Source organism: Nanorana parkeri, unplaced genomic scaffold (assembly GCF_000935625.1).
Source record: "Nanorana parkeri isolate BGI_ZX_2015 unplaced genomic scaffold, ASM93562v1 scaffold616, whole genome shotgun sequence".
Classification (NCBI taxonomy): Eukaryota; Metazoa; Chordata; class Amphibia; order Anura; family Dicroglossidae; genus Nanorana; species Nanorana parkeri.
Window position 1 is genome coordinate 660,109 of NW_017306884.1, and position 25,230 is coordinate 685,338.

The following is a 25,230-nucleotide window of genomic DNA, read 5'->3' on the forward strand; positions in this document are numbered from 1 at the left end:
GTTCCTTAGCTCCGCCACTGGAACTATTAGTTTACATTATTCTTCCTCTATTACTTATAAGTGTTTTGCTTTAATTAAACTGATATTACAATTATAATTTGCAGTTTAGTACCTTAAATTTGCCTTATTGTCTTGATTTATTTACATTATTCTACCTTTATTTCTTAAAGGAGAACTATGTGGTCAATGATTTTCCCCATAGTTCTCCTTACGGTAACGCGAGGACACAAACTAGCGTCCTCCCGTCACCCTAGGCTCAGTATACCGCGAGCTGTAGCTCACGGTATACTGAGACGCGGCAGTATACCGCCAGCAGCTGCTCGCGGTATACTGAGATGCCGCAGCTGAAGCAGATCCCAACAATTGTGCCGGGATCCGCCCAGCTGCGTGACTGACAGCTGGCTCTGCCTATCTAGAGGCAGAGCCAGCTGTACCCGCCCCTCCCCCGTCCGTTCTGCCAGTCAGTGCTGGCGGATCGGAGCGAGGAGGGGGAATCCAGCCCCTCCCCCTGTCACGGCAGAGAGCCGTGACAGGATCGAGAGGTCAGCGAACCCGGTATGTGTTCGCTCACCTCCCGATCTACTAAACCGACCTGTGACAGTCTCATTGTCACAGGTTGGCTAGAACTATGAGGTGAGTGAAAAGCACTTATCTCATAGTTCTCTTTTAAAGATATTTTTTAAAACTAAAAGCATGTGAAAGGGACTCTGATGTGAAAGGTGGGACTGAGGACCCTGATGTGAATAGGGGAGGGAGGACTTTAAAGTGGATGGCAGAAGAGACAAGCAAAGTTTCTTTTGCCAAAAACAAATTCTTCCTCTCTCCTCCTTTGTTTTTTTTTTTTTGTTTCTGTGTACACTGCATAGCACATGCGCCGTGCAGTGCACACACTCAGCACATTCACAACATCTCTAAGATGCCATGAATGGGCCTGGGAATGGTGTAACTCCTGAGTGCATTCACAGGAGTTACATTATCAGTGGCCACTCAATGGCTGCAGAGGATGCTTGGGAATTCAGAAGTGGTGGGGGTGGACATGGCAGTGGCATGGGACAGAGCGGGGGACAGAAGATTGATCTGGCAGTGCTAGAAAAGGGCACACTTGTAAGGTAAGTGCGCCTTAATGTGCAAGCATGCACAGCATATAGCTTTATGCTCACTCAATCACTCGTTAAGATTGTTTTTGTGCTTCTGGGAAATGAGTGAAGGTATACTATACTGTGCACATACATTGAATAAAAAAATATGAGAAGTGGAAAATGAGAAAATTAAGTGCTCTAACTTTAGCCAAGCAAGCCCGAAAAATGGTACATTAGGGAAACATCATTTCAGGTCATGGTAGACGGGTACTGCCACAAAAGTAGCCCATAAACAAATCAGAACCGTGAAGCACAGATGGCACATTATGTTTTCAACCAGACCATCAATTCTGCTGATAAAAAAACATGGCTGTAAAGTAACAACAGAGGGAGTTACAGAGTTGTAGTAAAATGGCAAAGTAGCATTCCAACTGTTTCCCAGACACCCAAAGCAGTGAGCAATGTGTAGGAAACACTAGACAATCTGTGTTTTTTGTGTTCCAGTAACCAGTAAAGATTTGGTAGTTTTAATAAGCATAAAACAAAACTTATAAATATATGTCTGTGTAGCAGGGGCATAACTAGAAATCACAAGGCCCCATATCAAAATTTTGTACGGGGCTCCCAAAACCCCACAGAGCCCACGTAACAACCCTCACATACCAGAGACCTCACACAGCCCACTTGAGAGTGACCCTGCAGAGCCCACCAGAGACCCTGCAGAGCCCACCAGAGACCCTGCAGAGCCCACCTGAGGCCCTGCATAGCCCACCTGAGGCCCTGCATAGCCCACCTGAGACCCTGCACAGACCACCTGAGAGTGACCCTTTAGAGCCCACTAATGATCCTGCACAGCCCACCTAAGACTCTCTAAGGTGGGCTCTGCAGGGTCTCTGGTAGGCTTGTCGATGTCCCTTTCCCTGCACACGCACACGCTCTTCTTACTTGTCAGCTCCGTGCCTCTTGCTGCTGGGCCCCAACCTCCACCACCGGACCAGCGCTGCTGTGCCCCAGCTTCCTGCACTGCCACCGCCTCTGGACTGGCGCTGCTGGGCCCTGGTCTCCTCCACTGCCACCTCCTCTGGACTGGCACTGCTGGGCCCCTGGCCTTCTCTACCTCCGCTGCCGCTGGTTCGGCGCTGCTGGGCTGCCTTTTGTTGGAGTGGGTCTAGTCTAAATTTTGTGTTTGCAGCTGAGCTGTAACCAGCCTGAGCTTTTTTGTTATCGTTACCTGCGTTTGTTGAGTTTCTCCTAAACCCTGGACATTGCTTCTGTCTGCTCCTCATCTTTTTTTAATCTGCTAAGAAAAATAATTGATCTCACCTGAGCAGTTCACAGTAGTCCTATAGTCCAATAGTGCTTCCAGTCTTTCCTCTTCTTCGCAGTTCCTCTCTTCATCTTCACTAACTCAGTCTCATTTGTTATTTGAACAATCTTAAAAATGGTTGCATTTTCATTCAGTGGCAGGCATAAAAAATGTTGTATTCTGATACAGGCAGTTAATATAATGAAGAAAGCACTGGAAAAATATGGCAGCTATGAGAAATTCGAGCAAGCCACAGGAGGTAGTCTGCTCCCAAAGAGCCGAATATGGCTCCAGGTTCGAAAATACATGGAAAAAGAAGGTTGTCTGGGTGAGGTAAGCGGCTTAATGTATGCAATGCTTGTTACTTCTTCATAATGTACTGTATGTATAACTGCACTGATACATCTTTATGAAGACTCAAAATTAGGTCACCGGTATTAATGAGCAACGGTCAAAAAGTGGTGGCCACCATATTAAGTATTAATAATTATTACTTGAAAATATCTTAAAATATCTTAGTAATTCATAGTATATAATTATTTAAAGTTTGCTTGAATTGAATATTGGAAAGTGACATGTGCATTGTGAATGTCTCTGAGTTCTATGTCAGATTAATGGCAAACCCTGTGACTGGAGTACTCAAAAGTGAATTTGTTCAACCCCTTAGGAAACTTCGATTGAAATAGTGATATATAAAACTAAATTGGCAAAAAGTAACCACATAGAGGGGAATTTATCAAAACTGGAGCAGACGGAATCTGTAGCAGTTGTCCATAGCAACCAATCAGTTTCTATCTTTCATATTCAAAGCTTATCTGAAAAAACTGTCTGTCTGCTCCAGTTTTGATAAATTCCCCCCAGTGTGTTTTGGATTTTCCGTAAAGCATAATAAAGACATAACTAATTTTTAGTTTTGGACATGGTAAGCAAGGTTTGAAATTTCCGTAAGTTTTTTTTTTGCTATATCTGACCCTATGGGGAGACTTCCCTTTTCTTTCTGTCCTGGAAACACAACAGGGAATGAAAGAAAATAATTCCAAAGTGAGGGGTATTCCCTTCTTAGATAATTGTCACCAGAACAGGTTGACCCCTTCGGAATGGTTGAAAGGACACATAGAGGAGTGAATCTTCCTAGCAAAAAAACAGACTGCAATAAAAGCTTGACAAAGGTCCTAACCCTCCTCCACTCTATCCCAAAAAATGCTTTGCCCTGCCATTACATATGCTTTAAAGAAGACACTATAGATTACATGGCTTAAAGCTGATCACCAGACAGACACTATAAAAATAAAAAAGCAACATTTGCTGCAATACTCTATCCCTCCCCCCATGCGAAGGTGCTAGGTGTCATCCTTGACTCGGACCTCACCTTTCTGCTCCACATCCAATCACTATCCAAATACTGCCGCATTCATCTTTGTAACATCTCCAAAATACGCCCCTTCCTCACCGATGAAACCAAAAAGCTGCTCATCCACTCCCTTGTTATCTCTCATCTTAAATTGCAACTTCCTCCTCATTGGCCTACCTCTACACAGACTATACCCCTTCAGTCTATCATGAATACTATCATGAATGCTGCTGCTAGACTCCTAACCAACCGCTCAGTATCTGCAACCCCCCTCTGCCGATCCCTCCACTGGCTTCTAATAGCCCAAAGGATAACATTTGAAATATTATCAACAACTTACAAAGCAATCCACAACCCTGCCCCCGGCTATATCTCAAACCTTGTCTCAAAGTATCACCCTAAAGGTGCCCATGCACCTTACAACCATCGCAAGACTTTTGCCTTGCGATGGTTGTAAGCTAATTAAAAGCTTGTACCTCTTATACAGGCAGATCGTACTTGCGATCATTGAAAGCCCGCCCCGCTAAGGGGCGGGCTTCCGATGACTCCAAAGCCGCACTGGCAGTGTGCGCTTGGTGTATAGGCACCTTAACTGTCCCCTGGGCTCTTCCAAAGACCTCCTGCTCTCTGGCTCCCTCTTTAACTCCTCCCATGCTTGCCTTAAGGACTTCTCTAGAGTCTCTCCCATCCACTGGAACTCCTTACCCCAACCTGTCTGTCGATCTCCTACTCTAACTGCATTTAGCTGATCCCTAAAGACTCTTCAGGGGAGCCTATCCCGCCTCAAACTAACCACTGAACTATCACGTTCTTAAACAATTCATCCCCACACAGCTACCTCCTCATGTATCACTTCTCCCTCCCTTTTAGATTGTAAGTCCTCAAGGGCAGGTCCCTCCTTACCATTTTCTCTTGAATTGTATTGTAATGTCTTATATTGTATTATATTGTAAAACTTCTGGCGCTATTTAAATCCTGTATATTATTAATAATAATAATCACATTCACTCAGTAATATGGACTGGAGGAAGAATTAATGGAATACAAGTGCAGTGACATCACCACATTTGTATTCCATGGAGAACTACAAAACCCTCTGCTGCAGTGGCTGACGGGATTGTAGTTTCTCCATTTACAGATCCTGTCAAAAGATCTGTGAATACAGTAGATGATGTGACTGTGTGGGCAGAGCAACACACAGCCGTGCCATTTTCAAAAAGCATCAGCTTGTGGGGACAGGATTGGAACCCCACAATTCAGGTAAGTGGGGGGTGGGGTGGGAGGGGAGGTGTTTTGATGTGCCCGTGTTTCATGTTAGACCCTGAATATGGGTGTAATATAAAACATGGTCTCAAAGGTAAACTCAGCCTTTAACCCACTTTTTCTAAGCTCAGACTTTAAGCATGAGTGTGCTGTATATGCCGTATATATAATGGTTAGATGCCTGCATTCCATCTAGTGCCCTATTCAACTTTCTTAATAATGGTTTTGTTTCCAGCACTCATCACACACTGAATAATATAATGTGAGATTCAGTAACAACCATGTTTCCAGTTCCTACCATTTGGGGTAATCAAAATCACCAAATTATCCCCACCCCAGGGTGCTTAGTTGCTGTTTTTGAAATTCAATATGAGATTAACATTTTGGCTCCTCCAAGCCTTAAGATAAAGGATTATGAGAAAGTAAACTTTCATGTCAGGAGATAAAGACATTCTTGTTTTCTATGTTCCAGATTGTAGTTCATCTTACAGAAGATTTACTTTCACGAGCTTCTATGACAGTTGTCAATGGGCGTCCAACATTGACTATCAACATTTCTACTGCACGGGAACAGTGGCTTGAAGGGATGCTCAAACATGAAATAGGTATGCTCGTGGTAATTTCTGATGTCCAAGTTATAGAATGACTAAAGCCGCCTACAAAGATTATGTGGTGGCTAGCCATGCATCCGTATCCTGGCTGGCAAACTTGCTAGTTTGCATTGGACCAACCTTAATGTTTATGCCTATAGAGGACAGAACTCTGTGGGCACTAGCCTGTTTCAGGAGGATCAGCTGGGAAAATCCATCCTGTCTGATTAAAATTTACCCTGAGTAGGCTTGCTCAGAAAGAAATGACCAGATCTGTGGAGGTGACAGCCAGATTAGGCACACATTCTACAAAGTTTAAATATAAAAATAAAAAACACCACAGTGCAAGGCTAATATACCAAAAAGATAGAACAAAAGAAAACAAAACCAATCCCTAGCTAAAATATGATTATTTCCACAAAATAGTGTCCTCAATAGAAACCAATCCAAGTGTTTTCATATATAAATGTGATCCAACTCTCCAGGTGAAATGTAATGTTTGTTTCCACTGTGATCCACACACAAGTTTTCAGTGCTTAAAGGAGAACTATGAGGCGAGTGAGTTTATAGTTCTAGCCGACCTGTGACAATGAAACTGTCACAGGTCGGTTCAATAGATCGGGAAGTGAGCGAACACATACCGTCACTCACTCACTTCTCGATCTATCCTGGCAGAGAGCCGTGACTGTCACTCACGGCTCTCTGCAGGGATTCCTCCCCTGTTCGATCCTCCAGCGCTGGCTGGCGGAACGGATGGGGGAGGGGGCGGGTAGCTACGGAGAGCCAGCTGTCAATCCCGCAGCTGGGTGGATCTCGACAGTAAACACTAGGACACAAACGCTAGTTTGTGTCCTCCTGTTACCCTTAGGAGAACTATGGGGAAAAGCCCTGACCCCATAGTTCTCTTTTAAAAAAATACATGTGGTGTTGTTGGTGATATTTCTTTCCTGCGTCCAACACAAGCCTCTCACCTTATTAGTAGAACCCAGGGACTAAACTAAGCTCTTAGAATGCATGGAAGTTGTTTAGGGTGAACATCATGAAGGGTGCAGCCAGGGGCGTAACTAGAAATCACAGGGCCCCATAGCAAAATTTTGTATGGGGCCCTGTGATTTATAGTAACGCCCACCTGATAACCCAAACAGCCCACCTAAGGGTGACCCTGCAGAGCCCACCATAGACTCTCTATGGTGGGCTCTGCAGGGTCTCAGGCGGGCGGTCAAGCCCTCTTACCTGTCAGCCCTGATCCTCTGTCCACCTCCTTCTCCTCCACGATCGACTCCTCCGTCACTGGGCCCCACCTCCTCGATCGCCGGGTCCCGCCCCTTGATCGCCGGGCCCCGCCCCCTCGATCACCGGGCCTTGCCTCCTCGATCACTGCCGATGACGGGCCCAGCCACCTCCTGCAAAGCTGCTGGTTGTCACCAACTCAGCAGCGGCTGTGAGAAGGAACGGAGCGTTCCTCCTCACAGCCACCAGTGACAGCCAGCCTGTCCAAGCAAGATGCCATAGCGGCCCGCATGGCATCAGGGAGGTGTCCTGGCCGGGCCCCGCCGTGCCTCGGGCCCCATAGCGGCCGCCTGGGTCGCTATGGTGATTGTTACGCCACTGGGTGCAGCAATGAGGCACACGGGAGCTAAGTTCTTCTCTGTACCCACTGATTGAATGCTGCAGCCCAATTTTAGGATATTGCATGCACGATTGTTGTGCTCAATAATATGTGAGTGACACTCTTTTATACATTTTTTAATTAAGTGTTTTTATACAGAGAGCACTATGATCCTTTATGTTTTTCTCTTGTGAGCATTCATCCCTGCCATTTACAAAGTGATTGACAGAAAGCTGGGAAGATAGGAAACAAGCATTCTGAGACCTTAGTTACTGAGTATTTCTCTCGATATGTACCAAGATATCCCCTTCAGCTCGCAATACAATCCAAACACTACAACTAACGCGTTTCTGCGACTCTGAGGAAGGGAGTGTGGCCCCCCAGAAATGCATTAGCCAGATAGAGGTCACCCTATCCCATTTTGTTTATTTTGCCTCAGACTTTCGCCCTCTCACACGTGGGCAGCCCATCTATAGTGTGTAGAATTTGGATGAGTATTCGAAGATTCCCATATTGCTGTTTAGGATTTGAAGTAAAATTTTGTTCTGTTTGAAAACATTTAGTCACACACTGACCATTTTACTTTGTAATATGCCCATTTCATTGTTTAGACAACAAGTTGGTTGTCTGAAATAATCCTCATGTGATTAGGCTTTATACTGGAATAGATTTTTATTTTCACTACCAAACCCCATTGCCCAGCACATTCCAGGGTGTTGTCATCTAAGGAATGTGGGAGTTGTCACTGTTTCTATTTTTACTTCCGTGCAATTCTTGTTTTCTAATATTCTTTGGAAGAATATGTCCACTGGGAATTCATGAATTAATTCACTTCTTCTGTCTCTTATTCTGTTTCATACTCCTCATAGCATTTTGTACGAGCTTATTGAATTATATATTGCAAAAAAGGAATGGTTTGCAGTCATCCATTGCAAACTAGCAGGACTTGTTCACACCAATAAGCTGTCATCTACATACACTTAAGATAGTACAGTAAAAATGTTTCTCAATAGTCTTACTAGGTACAAGATACTCTGAAAACAGCTTCAAAGCTGTGCTCCAGGATAAGCAGACACGTCTAAATACAAGAGTCCTGTGTATGGTTACATGTATCTTGGTGTGCTTTGTTTCTTTTTTAATATATCTGTGCAGTAAGCCAGTGTGAAACTTTGCCTCTGTGCAGGAGCTTCCTGTAATAAAGACCAGTCACTGTAGCTCTCTCTGCTTGTACAGGGCGACTGGTCTTGTATCCTCCCCCTTCCTGTAGTTTTCTGCAAGCAGCATCTAATATTTGGGCCTGCTGGCCCCTCCCATGGTTCTGCTATGTACAGCACAGTGATAATGTCACAACTACTTTTTACAAGGCAATGAATGTGTTTGCAAAGGTATTTAGTTCACACAAAGTGGATTTATGTCCGTTGTGGCTGTTGAGGAATAGATTTCAAATATTTTTTTAAGCCCAGAGTTTAGATTTAAAAGAGAACTATGGGGTAAGTGTTTTTCCCCATAGTTCTCTTTAGGGTCACGGGAGGACATATACTAGCTTCCTCCCGTGACCCAAAGCTCAGTATATCGTGAGCTATAGGTCGCGGTATACTGAGACAGCCGCAGCCAGGACAGATCCCGACAATGCTGTCGAGATCCAGCCAGCTGCATGAGTGACAGCTGGTTCTGCCTATATAGAGGCAAAGCCAGCTGTACCTGCCCCCTCCCCGTCCGTTCCTCCAGTCAGCGCTGGAGGATCGGAGCGGGGAGGGGGGAAAAACTGACAGTCACTGCTCTCTGCAGGGAGATGATCGAGAAGTGAGCGAGCAACGGTATGCGTTCGATCACTTCCCGATGTATTGAGCTGACGTGTGACAGTTTTATTGTCACACATCAGCTCGAACCATGAGGATGAGTGATTTTTACTCACCTCATAGTTCTCCTTTAAAGCTCTGGTGATATCTTATGGAATAAAATAAGAGCTGAATTTGCTGCAGCAATGTGCAAGTTCTACACTGCCTGGGACACCCCCATCCCCCCTATTCCACAATGCAATACCTAAGGCCATATGAATCGGACTGAGCATTACTATGTGGGGGCAAATTATTATTATACAGGATTTATATAGTGCCAACAGTTTGCGCAGTGCTTTACAACATATAGGGAGACATTACAATTACAATACAATGCCATACAAAAGGATTAGAAGACCCTGCTTGTGAACGCTTACAATCTACAAGGAAGGGCAAGTGTATGGATATTTGAACAACGACAAATGGTAAGAGGGTGGTACCACTTAACTGAAGTGGAGAAAAGTAAGGTCACTGACCTGGCTATGTGTGTGTGTGTGTTACATATTTGGGTGTGTGGATCCCAAAACTGGGTAAGCAGATGTACAAATTTGGAAGTTAAGACCGTTTATCACTACACAAAATAAACTTCACCTTACACCTTTTAACAGTACAGCCTTTTCTCTCTGCAGTTGAAGTTGGGGGACCAATACTTGTTCTGGAAGTGTAGTTCTGAGTGCAGGGCTTGAGTATGCAGAAAAAACTGAACATACAGCCTGTAGACATTTGTTCATCCCCTGGGTAAGCCAGGCAGTGTGATGTAGAAATTATGTCTAATAGTGATGAGTAGGGCCTGGGGGGTTAAATTAAAAGACCACTTACACTTTAAAAATGGACATGTGCATGCAGTCAGACCAACAAAAATCAGTGTCATGTTATGTCAATCATGTGATTTATTTTTTTTCTGTACAGGGACCCATTATTTTCGAGGGATGAACAATAATCAGCAGCCTTGGAATAACAGCAGCGGTCGTAAGAAGTATGGTTTAAAGCCAGTCAACCCAACAGAAGAAGGTCTTGCAAGTATACACAGTGTCTTATTTCGAAAAGACCCCTTCCTGTGGAGGGCTGCTTTTCTATATTACACTGTGTACCAAGCCAGCCACATGTCCTTTAGTGAATTGTTCCAGGATGTGGGTCAATTTGTCACAGATCCAAACACACGCTGGGATTACTGTGTGCGGGCAAAGAGGGGCTGTACTGACACATCACTACCAGGTAAATGCACAAGTGACATTACATTTGTTAGGGAAACTGGAGTATTTTATTCATTGTAGACACACATGAAAATATTTAGCATAAAGCATAGCCCTATGTCTGCCTTTTACCTTCCACATACCCTGCTCTGTCTGCTGTTTGCCTTCCACATGCTCCTTGTCACCTTGTTTGTCCACTGGAACCCTATAAAATTGGCACTTTCAGGTATAGGGAGGCATGTGACTTTCTTCTCTCTCTTTCACACAATGCATTGTTCAGTGCCTGAGCAGCCATTTTCTAGGCCTGAGGTTGCAGAGAAGGCTTTTAGCCCTGTTTAGGTTCAGGGGGCTTCAGCAGGTAAACAAGGCAGTAGCACAACAAGTGGAAGTTAATTACCTTGAGTTCCCTGTTGACATCATTATTAGGTGGATGATATAGCTCAAACTTTGGCCTGCCAGCTGTGATGAAATTACAAATCCCATCATGCATCTGCCTCTGGGAGTTGTGCTTGTGGCTGTCAAAGTCTTGCATTGCCTAATGGGATTTGTATTTTGGCTACCCCTCAAAGTTTGGCTACCCCCAATATATAATTGTTAGGACTGCTCTGTCTCATGCAATCCACTTTTCCCTATCTGAATTGAAATGATAAAATTGCACATGTTGCAAACATAAATTGGTATCACAGCCAATCCATGCAAATACTTGTGCATCTGGGAGCCCTATTACATTGAAAATGATAGATTAGTGTCTGAATAACTGGTCTATTTTTAATTTTGGAAAATACCTTTATTAATAGACCTTTGCCACTGTCCTTTGACTTAATTGGTTTTAGGTCTTTTTTTTTCATTTTAGGCTGTTTCAATAAGGACCAAGTATATCTTGATGGGATTCTACGGATACTAAGGCACAGAGAAACCATAGATTTCCACCTGTTAACATCCATGGGAAAGGTATACTTCATGCTTTACCTATATTACTAAATCCTATAACAAATACAAATTAAAAATGCACCAATTACCATTAACGTTTGCTTTAAGTATTTATTTAGAATTGAACAATAGACATGTGCACCAGCAAAAAATTTGTTTCGTTTCGATTCAGATTTTGCTTTATTTCGTTTTTCGGAATTCCGGTCTAAAAGTGAATTAGTTAGCGGAAATCCGTACGAAATTTCTTTTCGTTTTCTTTGCGTTTCGTTCCTTCATTGCAGCAAAGTGACATTTAAGAGGGAAAAAAGTTTTTTAGTTCTCAAATGTCACTTTGCTGCAACGAAATTTCGTCCAAAAAACAAAAGTTCATCCAAAAAAAACCGAATCGGAAATTCAGAATCAGAAATTCGGATTCGTTTGCATTCGTTATATCTGTAATTCAGAATTCGGATACATCAGAATCTCCGAATTTCCGAAATTTCGTCCGAATTTCGATTCGGAAAGAAACGAATCGCACATGTCTATTGAACAATAGAATTGACAGTGCAGCTTTCTGTTTGATGTAGCAGTCCATCTTTAACACAGCTTTTTTCATACTGTACCATGAAGTGGGACCCGGCTCCAAAAAGTAGATACAGAGTTTGAAAGCTATCAGGTCTGGGCTTCATGCTGACAAATAGACCACAATCTTTTTTTCTGGGCTGCTTTCATCTCTGTCTCATGACGTAGCAAAATCTCAGTAGAGAGGTCCCTTTCGTTAAACGTACAAAGTGCAAGACTGAAAAGAAAAACAATCACTTTAAATTCCAAGCACTTAGCAAACTGGCTGAGTAAACTGATAACTGGAGGTGGATCAAGGTCATTCATTTAAGACACAAAGTTGGGAAAATACTTAAGCACAATATTAAAGCCCAATCCTGTGCGCACGAGGAAAAGGGACCATGCAACATTTTAAAGTGTATCTAAAGCCAAAGTCAAAGGTTCAATATATTGCAGCTCACCAAACCTTAAAGGAGAACTATGAGGCGAGTGAAAATCACTCAGCCTCATAGTTCGAGCCGACGTGTGACAATGAAACTGTCACATGTCGGCTCAATAGATCGGGAAGTGAGTGAACACATACTGTCGCTCGCTCACTTCTCGATCCTGTGCCTGCAGAGACCCGTGACTGTCACTCACGGCTCCCTGCAGGCATTCCCTCCTCCCCTGTCCGATCCTTCAGCGCTGACTGGCGGAACGGGCAGGGGAGGGGTGCGGGTGCAGCTGGCTCTGCCTCCAGATAGGCAGAGCCAGCTGTCACTCACGCAGCTAGGTGGATCCAGACAGTATTGTCGGGATCCGTCCGGGCTGTGGCGTCTCAGTATACCGCGAGCTGTAGCTCGCAGTATACTGAGCTTTGGGTGACGGGAGGACGCTAGTTTGTGTCCTCCCGTTACCCTTAGGAGAACTATGGAGAAAAGCACTAATCCCATAGTTCCCCTTTAAGTGTGGCTGCATTAGTTCTCTTTTTTTTCAGCCTAAGAATATTTTCAGCAGGTACAGAAAATACCTGTTGATCTTGCCGGAAATGCAATGTCCTTGTCACTTTTTGTGAGCTGAAACAAAGGCACAAACATCCTTATATTTGTGTAAACTACTAGTACAATCAATCCACTCTATAATGAACAAAGGCAGGCATGTTTGAAGTCCATCCTGCCTTGGCTTTCTCCATAGAAACAGTGGAGACATTAGTATAGCCATGAAGGGACAGGAAGTGTCTTATTAGCAGGTACAGCAGTTGAAAATAAAGGGAAAAAGCCTAAAAAAAAGAAAACTAATGCAGCCACCTTATCTAATTACTGGTAAGCTGCAATATATTACATTTAGGTATGCAGGTTTAGATATGCTTTAACCCCCCTTCCTTTTTATAGGGGAAGCTGACTAATACCTACAACCTTTATGGAGAGCAGAATATAATGACAGACAGTTACAAAAAGATGTGCATGCATATAAAAAGTTTATCACACATATTAAACTTGATCAATAGACAAAAAGCAAACTAAATGGTAAAAAATACTGTGATAAAAGTTATGTATGCTTCATTTGGATGAAGGGGCCATCACATGACGATATAAGTAATAGAGTTGACAGTTTCAGGAGATATCCTTACTTGCTAGTCTATCCAATCTTTACTGTCTAAAAAATCACACACTTTACTACGTTCAGGAATCTCTATTACATTTGGTATGCTACTCATATCATTGTAGCATAGACTGAGCTTCAGTTGTAGTTTTTGCATTTTATTATAGTACCAGGTCAGCACTCTTTGTTAAAGGACCATATTACTATATTTTAAACCCCAGCAGGCCTGTCTTTTTCAAACTACACCCCTAAACACTATGATAGTTAGGCCATGCCCCCAGTTTGTCAAGGTGCATTATACACATACTGTATATTAGACCCTCCATGCCTCAGAATGTCAGGCTTGTAAGGTCACAAACATTTTTCTCCCTTAAGAGCATACTCTGAGCCATGGTGGGACTGGAAGTGGCTTGTCACTGCCCTTTTACTACAATGCCACCCATAGTAACTAATGCACAGATTGGGAGCAAGATTTAGTGTCTAGTATATTAAGGTGACACTAAACTCAGGAGTTAAATCTTAAAAATGCATTCAACATAACAAAAATTTATCTTATTTGTGTATCATTCGGCTGTAGATCCTCAAATCATCTCTGAATTGGTGCTGGCACTGTTCTTCCTTCTAGACTCTAGAATCTAGAGGGTGGCTACTTTTGTTCCCCATGGTGCCTATGTGTGTTGTAAAGTAAGCACTGCACCAAGCTTGCTGCTGTGATAGACTACAATCTCACGTTTAGTTAGTTAATTTGTATCGAAAATTATATTCTTTCACGGGAGCGAGCTTGGAGCAGTGACTACTTTACAACACACACAGGGACTATGGAGAACAAAACTAGTCACCCTCCAGAAGGAAGGACAGTGTCAGCACCAATTCAGAGATGATTTGAGGATCTCATCTGAGTGATAAACAAATGAGCTACATTTTTGTTAATAGTTAGGGTAGTTGAATGTATTTTTAAGATGTGTCACTTTACGAATGCTGGCTGCGTGGCACTAAAGTAAAAGGTTTTTTATAGGGGTAAGGGTTGTTACAGATGAATAAAATGCCTAGTATTTTACTTTCATATTGTTTAAAAATACGATTGTGCACTGTTTACCCACTTTGCCTATGCCTTCTTGATTTCTATCAAAGATTTCATATGAAGATGTAGACCGCTTGAAAGATCTCGCCGTTCTGCACAATGCAAGGATTCCACAGTTCCTCCAAGACAGAAGTCGATATATGGAGTATTTGGGGAAGATTATGGAGGTGAATGAGTTGACAGATGAAGAGCTGAAAATGCTTATTCCTTGAGAAGCTCAATGTTCCATTACCCTTGCAGCTAGACTGCTGAAAAGCACACAGTGCAATAATTTTACAGAACAATATTAAAACACACACAATAAGTTATGAGCTTGCCATGTTTTACTTCTTTCCTTTTTTCTATCCTTTATATAGATGTCTCTATTGTTTATTAAAATAAGATTTATAACTTTTACAAATGTTAATATTGCACTTTCCAGTGTTATTAAATAAACAAATAAATGTACACTTTAGAGGTTGGACACTTCTGGTCTGTAATAATTTATATTCTGTATTTTACAATACAGAAAAATGATCACTTGCACTAATGCACTGGACACGAGTATATAATTTAGTACCCAGCCATGCAGTCTTTAAAACAAACATTAACAGCATTATAGGTTATACTAAAAAGCGCGGAAGTTAGCTACTTGAAGCAATCATAGAACGTGAGTTTTCTGACCTGCTACAAATCTGTCAGTGGTTTGCTGGCCTATGCAGATCCCAATCTTATTGCAGTTAAACATCTGTCAAATAAACTGGAATGCTGACTACCAGCCAGCCCTGAAACAACCAAAAAAAAAACATGTTATGGATGAATGAAAGCAAAATCCAAATTTTTTTCAGTATATATTAGAAACCCTTTGCAGACCAATCAGACTCATTCTTCCCAGCTGGACCTGGTGTAAGGCCTTGTATGCAAACACCCTGGTCCAAGTACCGTATTTTGCGTTCCATAAGATGCACCGGACCATAGGACGCAGGGAGGTCCGGTGCGCCTTATGGAGCACTCGACAGACCGTAGCTTCTATCACAGCTTCTGTGACAGAAGCTGTGACAGAAGCTGCAGTTAGTGACCGCTGAGACAGGTGGCGCCACGATTACAGCGCTACGTGTCAGTGATCACACAGAGCAGACGAAGAACATTCGTTCTTCGTCTGCTCTATGGTGATCTCGATCACCGCCGCCGCTCGGTTTTAATACAAGTGATCTAATCATATCACTTGTATTAAAGGAGCAGTGGCTCCTACTGTACATTTAGCTCTGCTTCAGCAGAGCTAAATGTACAAACAACTACTCGCCCGGCGCCCGAAACTGCATGTCGCTCCATAAGATGCAGGCACATTTTCCCCCTCCTTTTTGGGGGAAAAAAGTGTGTCTTATGGAGCGGAAAATACGGTATATAGTGGCGATGTGTTTCACCTTTAGCAGCCACCTTTCCCTTAAGGTAACTGCACATACTGGTACTTGGATGCCTCCAGGACTCAAACTCTGGTCGTGGGCATCACTACAGGCCCACAGAGAAAACTAATTGTAGGGCAGTAGAAGGTGCGAACTGAACTTTTAGAAGGAAGAATCCAGGAAATGCAACTGGGGGTCAGGGCAGGCAGCAGACAAGAAAAGTAGGCAAGGGTCAAGACGGGCCTGCACTCAGGCCCAGGACAGCAGGGCTGGCTGTACCCCCGTATCGGTGACCCTGGCTAAAAAGCTGGCACCAGTAACTCTGTTAGTCTTTAAATCAATCCCCGTTGAGCCCCCTTGAATCCTAGGCCTAGGCTGTACATGGGGCTTCAACTTCTAATCCAGGGATTCGGCTTTAATGGGTTCCTGCTCCTATCCTTTAGTTTTTAAATGCCAGATAAGCGGAAGCAGATCTTAGAGTCAGGATAGGATGGGGGCTTAATCTTGACTTAGACAGAAGTCAAGGCATTGTGTTAGGATACCATCTACTGCAAGTGCTAGCAAGACCACTTATGTGGAGCTGCACAGAGAAAACCGGGCTCATAATCAAGTGAAGCAACACAATTTATTAAGAACACCACACATAAGTGACATAAAACACAAATACAGCAATCAATACAGAACCCAGTAAACACAATACAAAGTGAAACTAACTATATACAGAGAAGAAAAATAAAGCAGGTAAAGCAGGGATAAGCGGAAGTACAAGCAATGGGGAGCAAGACAGGTCAGAAACAGGGGCCAGAAGAAGTAGCCGGTCAGAAATGGGGGCCGGAATGGATAGCAGGTACAAAGGCAATATGGTGCATGCCCTGCTCATCTCTACTGAAACTCAGCTATGTTGAGAGCTGCTTGGGCTGCCTGACATGATGCTTGGAGTAGCTCGGCCCCTGCACACATAGTTCAGCCCAGAATGCCACTCCTCGTAAAACCACCCCCCACGCTTTGCCATCTGTAGGAGCAGAGACATGGGGAGGGTACAGGCAGGAAAGCCAGCCATGCAGATTGTCTGGATAGAAAGGTAAGTGACTGCATAACTGAGTTATGCATGAGTGTGTGCGTTTGTATGCGAGAGTGTGAGTATGTAGGTGTGTGTGTGTGTAATGTTTGTATGTAAAAAAAAAAAATCGCACTGTATCCAATATTCTCCACAATGTAGGCACGGTCCATGATCCCCGGGATGAGCATAGTGTACCACATCAATTCCTATTTTCTCCAGGTGTCATTTTCCCAAGTTCTGATGTTGGGAGGTATTCAGTCTTTCTCATTTCTTTTCTCCCTGTTTGACTGTTTAACTGTAAGGCAAGGCAGATTACTTGGTGTAGTTATTGTTAACATTTTTATTTTTATTAGAGTTGCACCGAAACGAAAATTTCAAAAACGGAACGAAACCGAAATTTAAAAAAAATGTCAGGCCGAAACAGAAAATGTTTTTTCTCTAACTTTTCCAAATTTTAAAAAAATATTTTATTTTCATTTATTTTTTATAAACGTTTTCATTTTTTATATTTTATTTCTATTTATTTATTTTTATTAAATATTTTAATTTTTTACTTCACTTTTAGGGGCTTCGGGGAAATATTAGGGGTCTAAACAGACCCCTGATATTTCTCTTTTACAATAGAAAAAGAGATTGAGGACTCTGTGTCCTCAATCTCTTTTTCTGCAGCCCCTGTTATAAACGATCAGGAATCCTCTATACTGAGTGTTCCTGTTCATTCATAACTTGTGGAGATAGTATGTTTACCATGTACACAATCATGAATGAACAGGACGTGATGTATATCACTTCCCATTCATTCATAATTGAGGACACAGTAAACATACTCTGTTCTCAATTATTTACAAACACTCAGCAATCACTGATCGCTGAATGTTTGTACCCACTCTCCATCCTGGATCGGATGTTACAGGAGGCTGAGCGAGCATTGAGAGCTGTCTCCGCCCACACAACGCTCTCCTGATCTGTCACAGGAGGCTGAGCGCTGCAGGGAGGAGAGACGCCGGCCGCTCGCAGCGCTCTCCTCCCGCACTGCTCGACCTTCTGTAACAGTTTCTCTCCTCCCTGCTGGGACACAGAGCAGCGCCTAGTGGACAGGAGAGAAAGCACGGATCTACTGCTATTTTGGGCATACATTTCGGCGGCCGAAATATCGGTGCATCCCTAATTTTTATTGTTTGCTAAAACACAGTTTTGGCTAAATTTTAGTCTCTCGCTACCTAAGTTATGCATGTACAAACTAATTGATCTCAGGACTGACTTATTACCCTAGGTTGTCAGTTTAATCATTGCTGGTCTCTGGTCAGTTGATTAAAACTAAATTAACACATATTTAGTGAAGCGGTTTGTCTGGGGTTAACAGCCTGCATGGCCATAGTGTTGGCTGGTAGGGGCTCCATTTTACACTTCTCCTTAGGGAGCAGCAAGAATAGGAATGCTCCTGATTGCTAGCAATAATTTTGGCTAGGACGAGGTCACCAGAAAACCCTAGGATTTGAAATGAGACCTTGACAGGCAGGTGTCCTAATACTTTTGACAAAATTATAGAGGTTAAAGCAGTTTGCCATAATAGTTATAAGCATATACTGTGCTAAATATCAGACATGTTTTCATTTTTAAAGTAAAGAGAAAAAATACATTAAACTTAAAATTATTATTGCAGTTTTTTGATGTATTAAAATGTAAAATCAACACCATGTCTTCTTTATGCCGGTTCCGTATGTTTCTAAGTTGCATGCCATCAAAATAAACTTCTGGAATCATATCATTCCTCTTGCACCATTCTGCTGTACCTTAGGTATTTAGCACACTTAAACTCAGGAGTTAAATCTTAAAAATACATTCAAGTACCCTAACTATTAACAAAAATGTAGCCTATCCGTGCATCACTCAGCTGTAGATGCTCAAATCATCTCTGAATTGGTGCTGACACTGTCCGCCCTTCTGGAGAGTGGCTACTTTTGTTCCCCATAGTCCATGTGTGTGTGGTATAAAGTAGCCACAACCCCAAGCTCACTCCTGTGACGGATTACAAATTCACTACAAATTAGTAAACGAAACATGTGATTCCATAATGGGAGCAAGCTTGGAAAGATGACTACTTTTCAACGCACACAGGGACCATGGAGAACAAAAGTAGCCACACTCCAGAAGGAAGGACAGTGTCCGCACCAATTCAGAGATGATTTGATACATTTTTAAGATTTAACTCCTGAGTTTAGTGTCACTTTAAGTCTTATGGTGCAATGTAGAGAAACTGTTGAATCTTAAACACAATTCATCTACTTAACGTACTAACATGATATGTAAAAAAGAAGAAAAAAGTAGGTTTAAATAATTCTCAATGGCAGCCCACAATGAGAAAATGCTCTGCTTCTAAATGCCTGTCTTCACTTACAGTAAGTGATAAAGAACACAGCATACCTCCCAACTTTCTGTGGTGAGAAAGGGGGACACCTTCCAGCATAATGCATCTAGACAATGGACACACACTGCCACACCCTCAGTTATGCAATTAAGAATGCATATGATTGGTAAACCCCAGAATTGTTTTTACTTTTCCCTTATATTGGCTTTTTAAAATAGCAAATTAGATTAAAAAAAAGGACACAAGATGAAGGCTTTAGTGCAGAATAACACTTTTGGCAGTTACAAAGAACATTTTCATAAATACCAGTACTTCAGACCAAAAAGAGGGATAACTGAGGAGGAAAGAGGGACAGAGGGATTTTAGTCCAAATGAGGGACAGTTGTAAGGTTCGTTACAATAGTGTAATTATTAGTTTTGAATACCACAAGTCCTGGGAAATGTTGTCAACCAAGGCAGTGGCGGAACTACCGCCGGTGCAGGCGGTGCGGACGCACCAGGGCCTCCGGCCTCTAGGGGGCCCAGCACAGTCCCAGCGCCGGATCGGTAAGCTCCGCCACTGAACCAAGGAGTGGTAATTCATACAAGGGGGTGAAGAGTGCCTGTATTTAGTACTTCTTGGATTGCTAGGTGTGCTACTGGTGCATGGATCATGAGCAAAATAAGAAACATGATACGTGCCCAAATTGCTTTCTGTGATTGCCTGGTTAGCCAGAGACTAAAATGGGACAGTTATCATTGATGACTTTTTTTTTTAGGGCGCAAACTTCATGGATCTTGCGCTTTTCCTTTCTTCACTTCTTAGTAGTCACGGATCTGAATCAAGCATGTGTTGGAACCTTAATATGTGCATGCCTGCTCTAGGGCCGTAATCTCTACGTATTAAAGTAAAGATATAGACATCAACATTGGAACAAGAATTCTGAAAAACAAGTCAGCAGTAGCACCTCCAATATCTCTTTTCTGACAGGTTTCTGTTAGAAAGTTGGTGTTTCATTTGCAAACATTAAAAGAATAACCTAGCACAAAAGTGTAATATATTGCAATTTACCGAATGTAGTGGCTGCATTAGTTTTAATTTTTCAGACAAAGAACATTTGATGTTGATCTTTCCAGAAATGCAGTGTCCTTGTCACTTAACTTGTGAACTTAATGGAAAGCACATGCTATCTTTCTTGGGTGACAATCATGGTTCCCTCCATAGATACAATGAAGCAATGAATATAGCCACCCAAAGACAGGAAGTGTACTATTCACAAGGATCTGCATTCATACTCTATAGAAGATTTCTAGTAAGGACTCAGAAACCATTGCATCAGAAAAAATGCTGCAAGCACTATTTTTTCTGACCTCACCGGAACGCAGGTATTGATGTGCCACACGTTCCTGGCGGCCGATCGCACTGCCACACCCCCTTCTGCCCCAACACAAAGTGAGCCGGCTGGGACGCACTGTAGTTGGTGTGAACTACCCCTAAAAAACAAACAAATCTAAAGAAGAAAACCACATACATTCAGATTTTGTTTCAAATTTGCTCTGTCAGGTCAGATCAGGGGTGGAGAAATAGTTTTGTGTAAAAATAAAGTATGTTGGAATTCTACACTGAACACACATATTCCCCGTGGCTTAACTATGAATGGGATAGTAGAAGCTTTCACCACTAGATGTCTCTCCATGCTCATTGAACGTTTCTTTGTGACCAGATTAATGGCTTTAGGTTTGTTCGTAACTACTTACTATTTGTTGATATGTATTAATAATGAATAGGTTCTGAAGGCTTTGGTGATTTGTAATATATCATTCTTGTAGTACCTGGAAAACCATATTTAACCCATATAAAACCTAAATGAGTAAACATTTTAGATTTGCGAATTAAATAAACAAACAAAGCCTTTCCGTGTACTGTATTCACATTTAAATCAAGTAGGGTTGCCACCCGTCTGGTTTTCACCCGGACAGTCCACCTGGGAGCCACACAGCTCACCTCAGAATCGCATAGCCCACCTGAGAGTGCCCACAGTACACCTGGGAGTTGCATATCCCACCTGGGGGCCGCACAGCCCACCTGGGAGCCGCACATCCATCTGAGAGCCCGCACAGGTCAACAGTCCACCTGGAGACAGGGTGCCAACCCAGAACAACACAGAGTATGCAGCTTCATATTATTTTGTATTGCTGTATAATGTATTGTTTTAGTCCTCTATAGACGGTCTCCTTACTCCCTCTCTTGGCAGCCTCTTCTTGCTCTTTCTCCTGGCTGCCTCCCCTCACTCTCTCCCCTAAATTCTTCCCCAAAATTGCCACACACTGCGCTAGAGTTTTTCGGGTTTGACTTGAAGAAAAGGTGGCAACCCTAATGTCAAGGTTCATTACTGTCATTAAAGCAAACCTGGTATGAGAGACATAACGACATTTGTAAATGAATGAATTAATACATAAATACAGTAAATAAATAATGCCAATGCTACTAAACTGAAATATAAGGAACCTTGATTCTGAACAACTTTATATACCTCTGTTTTCATAGTACCTTTCCTATTTTATTGGCAAGGCATACACTGTAAGATTTACATACCAACTTTCACTCCAAATATGATGAGAATAACGGTAATCTGAGGCTAGATGTTCCTTTAATATAAGAAATGTTTACATGTTGAGTATAGGTCTACTTTAACACCTAACTTATCCCTTACCCTTAGGCTGGGTTCACACCTGGGCGTACGGAATATGCGCGTTTGCCGTGCGTTTAATGCGTCGCATTTTTACCGCAATTTGCGTTAAAAGAAACGCGGGACAAACGCGCATTTCCGAGGGCTATCCGGCTGTATCATAATGGATACGTGCGGCAAATACGCCCCAAAGAAGCTCCTATACTTCTTTGGGCGTAGGGCCTTTTACAGCACGTTCCTACGTGGGTTCCCAGGTGGGAACCATGCCTATAGGCAATTATTAGTTTTCACATGTTGAGCGTTTTACAGCGCGTAGGAACGCGCTGTAAAACGCCCAGGTGTGAACCAGGCCTAACACTCAACATAAACTGTACCTAACAAACACTTAAACTAAACCCCCTAACCCTTGATCCTACGTTAAAGAGAATCTGTTATGGGGATACTAAAAACCCAGAACAACACAGAGTATGCAGCTTCATATTATTTTGTATTGCTGTATAATGTATTGTTTTAGTCCTCTATAGACGGTCTCCTTACTCCCTCTCTTGGCAGCCTCTTCTTGCTCTTTCTCCTGGCTGCCTCCCCTCACTCTCTCCCCTAAATTCTTCCCCAAAATTGCCACACACTGCGCTAGAGTTTTTCGGGTTTGACTTGAAGAAAAGGTGGCAACCCTAATGTCAAGGTTCATTACTGTCATTAAAGCAAACCTGGTATGAGAGACATAACGACATTTGTAAATGAATGAATTAATACATAAATACAGTAAATAAATAATGCCAATGCTACTAAACTGAAATATAAGGAACCTTGATTCTGAACAACTTTATATACCTCTGTTTTCATAGTACCTTTCCTATTTTATTGGCAAGGCATACACTGTAAGATTTACATACCAACTTTCACTCCAAATATGATGAGAATAACGGTAATCTGAGGCTAGATGTTCCTTTAATATAAGAAATGTTTACATGTTGAGTATAGGTCTACTTTAACACCTAACTTATCCCTTACCCTTAGGCTGGGTTCACACCTGGGCGTACGGAATATGCGCGTTTGCCGTGCGTTTAATGCGTCGCATTTTTACCGCAATTTGCGTTAAAAGAAACGCGGGACAAACGCGCATTTCCGAGGGCTATCCGGCTGTATCATAATGGATACGTGCGGCAAATACGCCCCAAAGAAGCTCCTATACTTCTTTGGGCGTAGGGCCTTTTACAGCACGTTCCTACGTGGGTTCCCAGGTGGGAACCATGCCTATAGGCAATTATTAGTTTTCACATGTTGAGCGTTTTACAGCGCGTAGGAACGCGCTGTAAAACGCCCAGGTGTGAACCAGGCCTAACACTCAACATAAACTGTACCTAACAAACACTTAAACTAAACCCCCTAACCCTTGATCCTACGTTAAAGAGAATCTGTTATGGGGATACTAAACTAACTTCTGTAGCAGAATGCTCACCTTCTCCTGTGCCAGGATGAGCTATGCCTAATGGTCACAGTTCTGTGCCGAAAATTAACTGCAGCAACATGCCAGCTTCAGAATCTGATAATCCAGTATTTTGGGTTACAGTGCTGAATTCAGTGTGTATCCCAGTGTAGTATAGTAATTCAGAATTTATGTAGAGGTGCAGAGTGCATATGTTATTGTATCCATCTTGTTCTGGTCAGCACTTATGCGTTTGCATTGTACTGAGTAAAGCTGCAGAGCATCAAAGGTAGCGTCTGCTTTCTTCATATGTCCCAAATAACAATTTTGTACATAATTACAATAACAATAATAATTTGTAAGATTTTCTCTAACATTTGTGAGAGGTTTCTATGCACCTCTCATGTTCATGTACTGTAAATGAACCGAACACAACATCTGTACATGCAGCAACTGTTTTGCTATTGTTACAGATATATGCAAGAGATCGGTGCCACTACTTCTGCAATAGAAAAGCAGTGTGCTTGGATTTTTGGTCCAGTATAGTGTCAACTCAAAGGAGTAGATTTAAGAAGCGCCAATGTACCAGTATAGGTTATATATAAAATTTTTGTCTGTATTTAATAGGTTATTAGGTTGTTTTTTTTCTTACTTTATGTGATTTGATGTTTGTCTTTTTTTTGTTAGAAGGACATCCTCCTTCATTCCGATGCTTTTTGTTTGGGGCACAAGTTTTGTGGCTTGGGTTTGGGGAGAGAGAAGCCTTTTTTATGTGGCCCGCTTTAAAGTCCCTACCTGATGGATTCTAAGCCAACAAAATCCTATTCATGCCCATGAAAATGAAACTTAACTTTAAAGAAACTTGGACAACAGAAGATTCAAAGCAAAGAAGGTGAAGTAAGTGCAATTGTGTACATTTTATCCAAGGCACACTTTTCCCCCCAAGCATACAGGTGGCAAACCTATGGAAAGCACGGGAGGATGTATAAAGGTATGAAGGGATGAAAAACAACTGATGAATAACGGTGTTCATTGGGTTTTTGGAGAAAATAAAAACAATTTTGGGTTAATGCCTTTAAACTAACAGGGTTATTCACAAAAGGGTGAAGAGTTTGGAGAAGGCAGGAGAAGTGAACAATCTAGGACAACATAGCTGAACTGGAAAGTGAGCTGAATTGGAAAATGTTTCCAAATCAGCAATGTTATCCTAGATTGTTCACTTCTCCTGCCTTCTCCAAACTCTTCACCCTTTTGTGAATAACCCTTACACTTATATACTTAAGTTGAACAATCTCTACCACCTATATTCTTTATGGTAACAAGCCTTGCTCCCAGAATCCTTCTGCAGCTTCTCCTCAGTGTAGTCCATTCATAGATAATGGTGCCAAATGTAACTGAGTGGACAATCTTCAGTCATCTGAGAAATATACAACTTGATGGAGGTTGAATTTTTTTCCTTAAAGGAGAACTATGGGGTTAAGGCTTTTCCCCATAGTTCTCCTTAGGGTAACGGGAGGACACAAAGTAGCTTGCGGTATACTGAGACGCCGCAGTATACCGCGAGCTGCTGCTTGCGGTATACTGAGACGCCGCAGCTGAAGCGGATCCCGACAATTATGTCTGGATCCGCCCAGCTGCGTGACTGACAGCTGGCTCTGCCTATCTAGAGGCAGAGCCAGCTGTACCCGCCGCCTCCCCCGGGAATCCAGCCCCTCCCCTGTCACGGCAGAGAGCTGTGACAGGATCGAGAGGTGAGAGAACGCCGGTATGTGTTCGCTCACCTCCTGATCTACTAAGCCGACCTGTGACAGTCTCATTGTCACAGGTCGGCTAGAACTATGAGGTGAGTGAAATCTCCCTGGAGGCCTGATTATTTTTTTCTTTTTTCTATTTTTTACTTAAAAATTCCCACCGGTTCTGCCCCCCTGCAACGCGGACGCTCGCAAGGGACGGAACCCGAAAGT

At 42.6% G+C, this 25,230-nt stretch overlaps 1 protein-coding gene across 2 annotated transcripts in view; it reads left to right on the top strand.

The window, feature by feature from the left end:
• KIAA0895 (KIAA0895 ortholog) overlaps positions 1-14,587 on the top strand; it is a 20,248-nt gene extending 5,661 nt beyond the window's left edge. Inside the window, exons 3-7 of one of the 2 annotated variants that reach the window (XM_018562941.1) lie at positions 2,575-2,718; positions 5,472-5,604; positions 9,946-10,251; positions 11,083-11,180; positions 14,412-14,587. In XM_018562941.1, the coding sequence (XP_018418443.1) occupies positions 2,575-2,718; positions 5,472-5,604; positions 9,946-10,251; positions 11,083-11,180; positions 14,412-14,573 (843 nt within the window). In that variant the 3' untranslated portion in view covers positions 14,574-14,587. The remainder of the gene's footprint in view (positions 1-2,574; positions 2,719-5,471; positions 5,605-9,945; positions 10,252-11,082; positions 11,181-14,411) is intronic. The other variant, XM_018562942.1, reaches the window with a different exon arrangement.
• Positions 14,588-25,230: the final 10,643 nt, after the last annotated feature.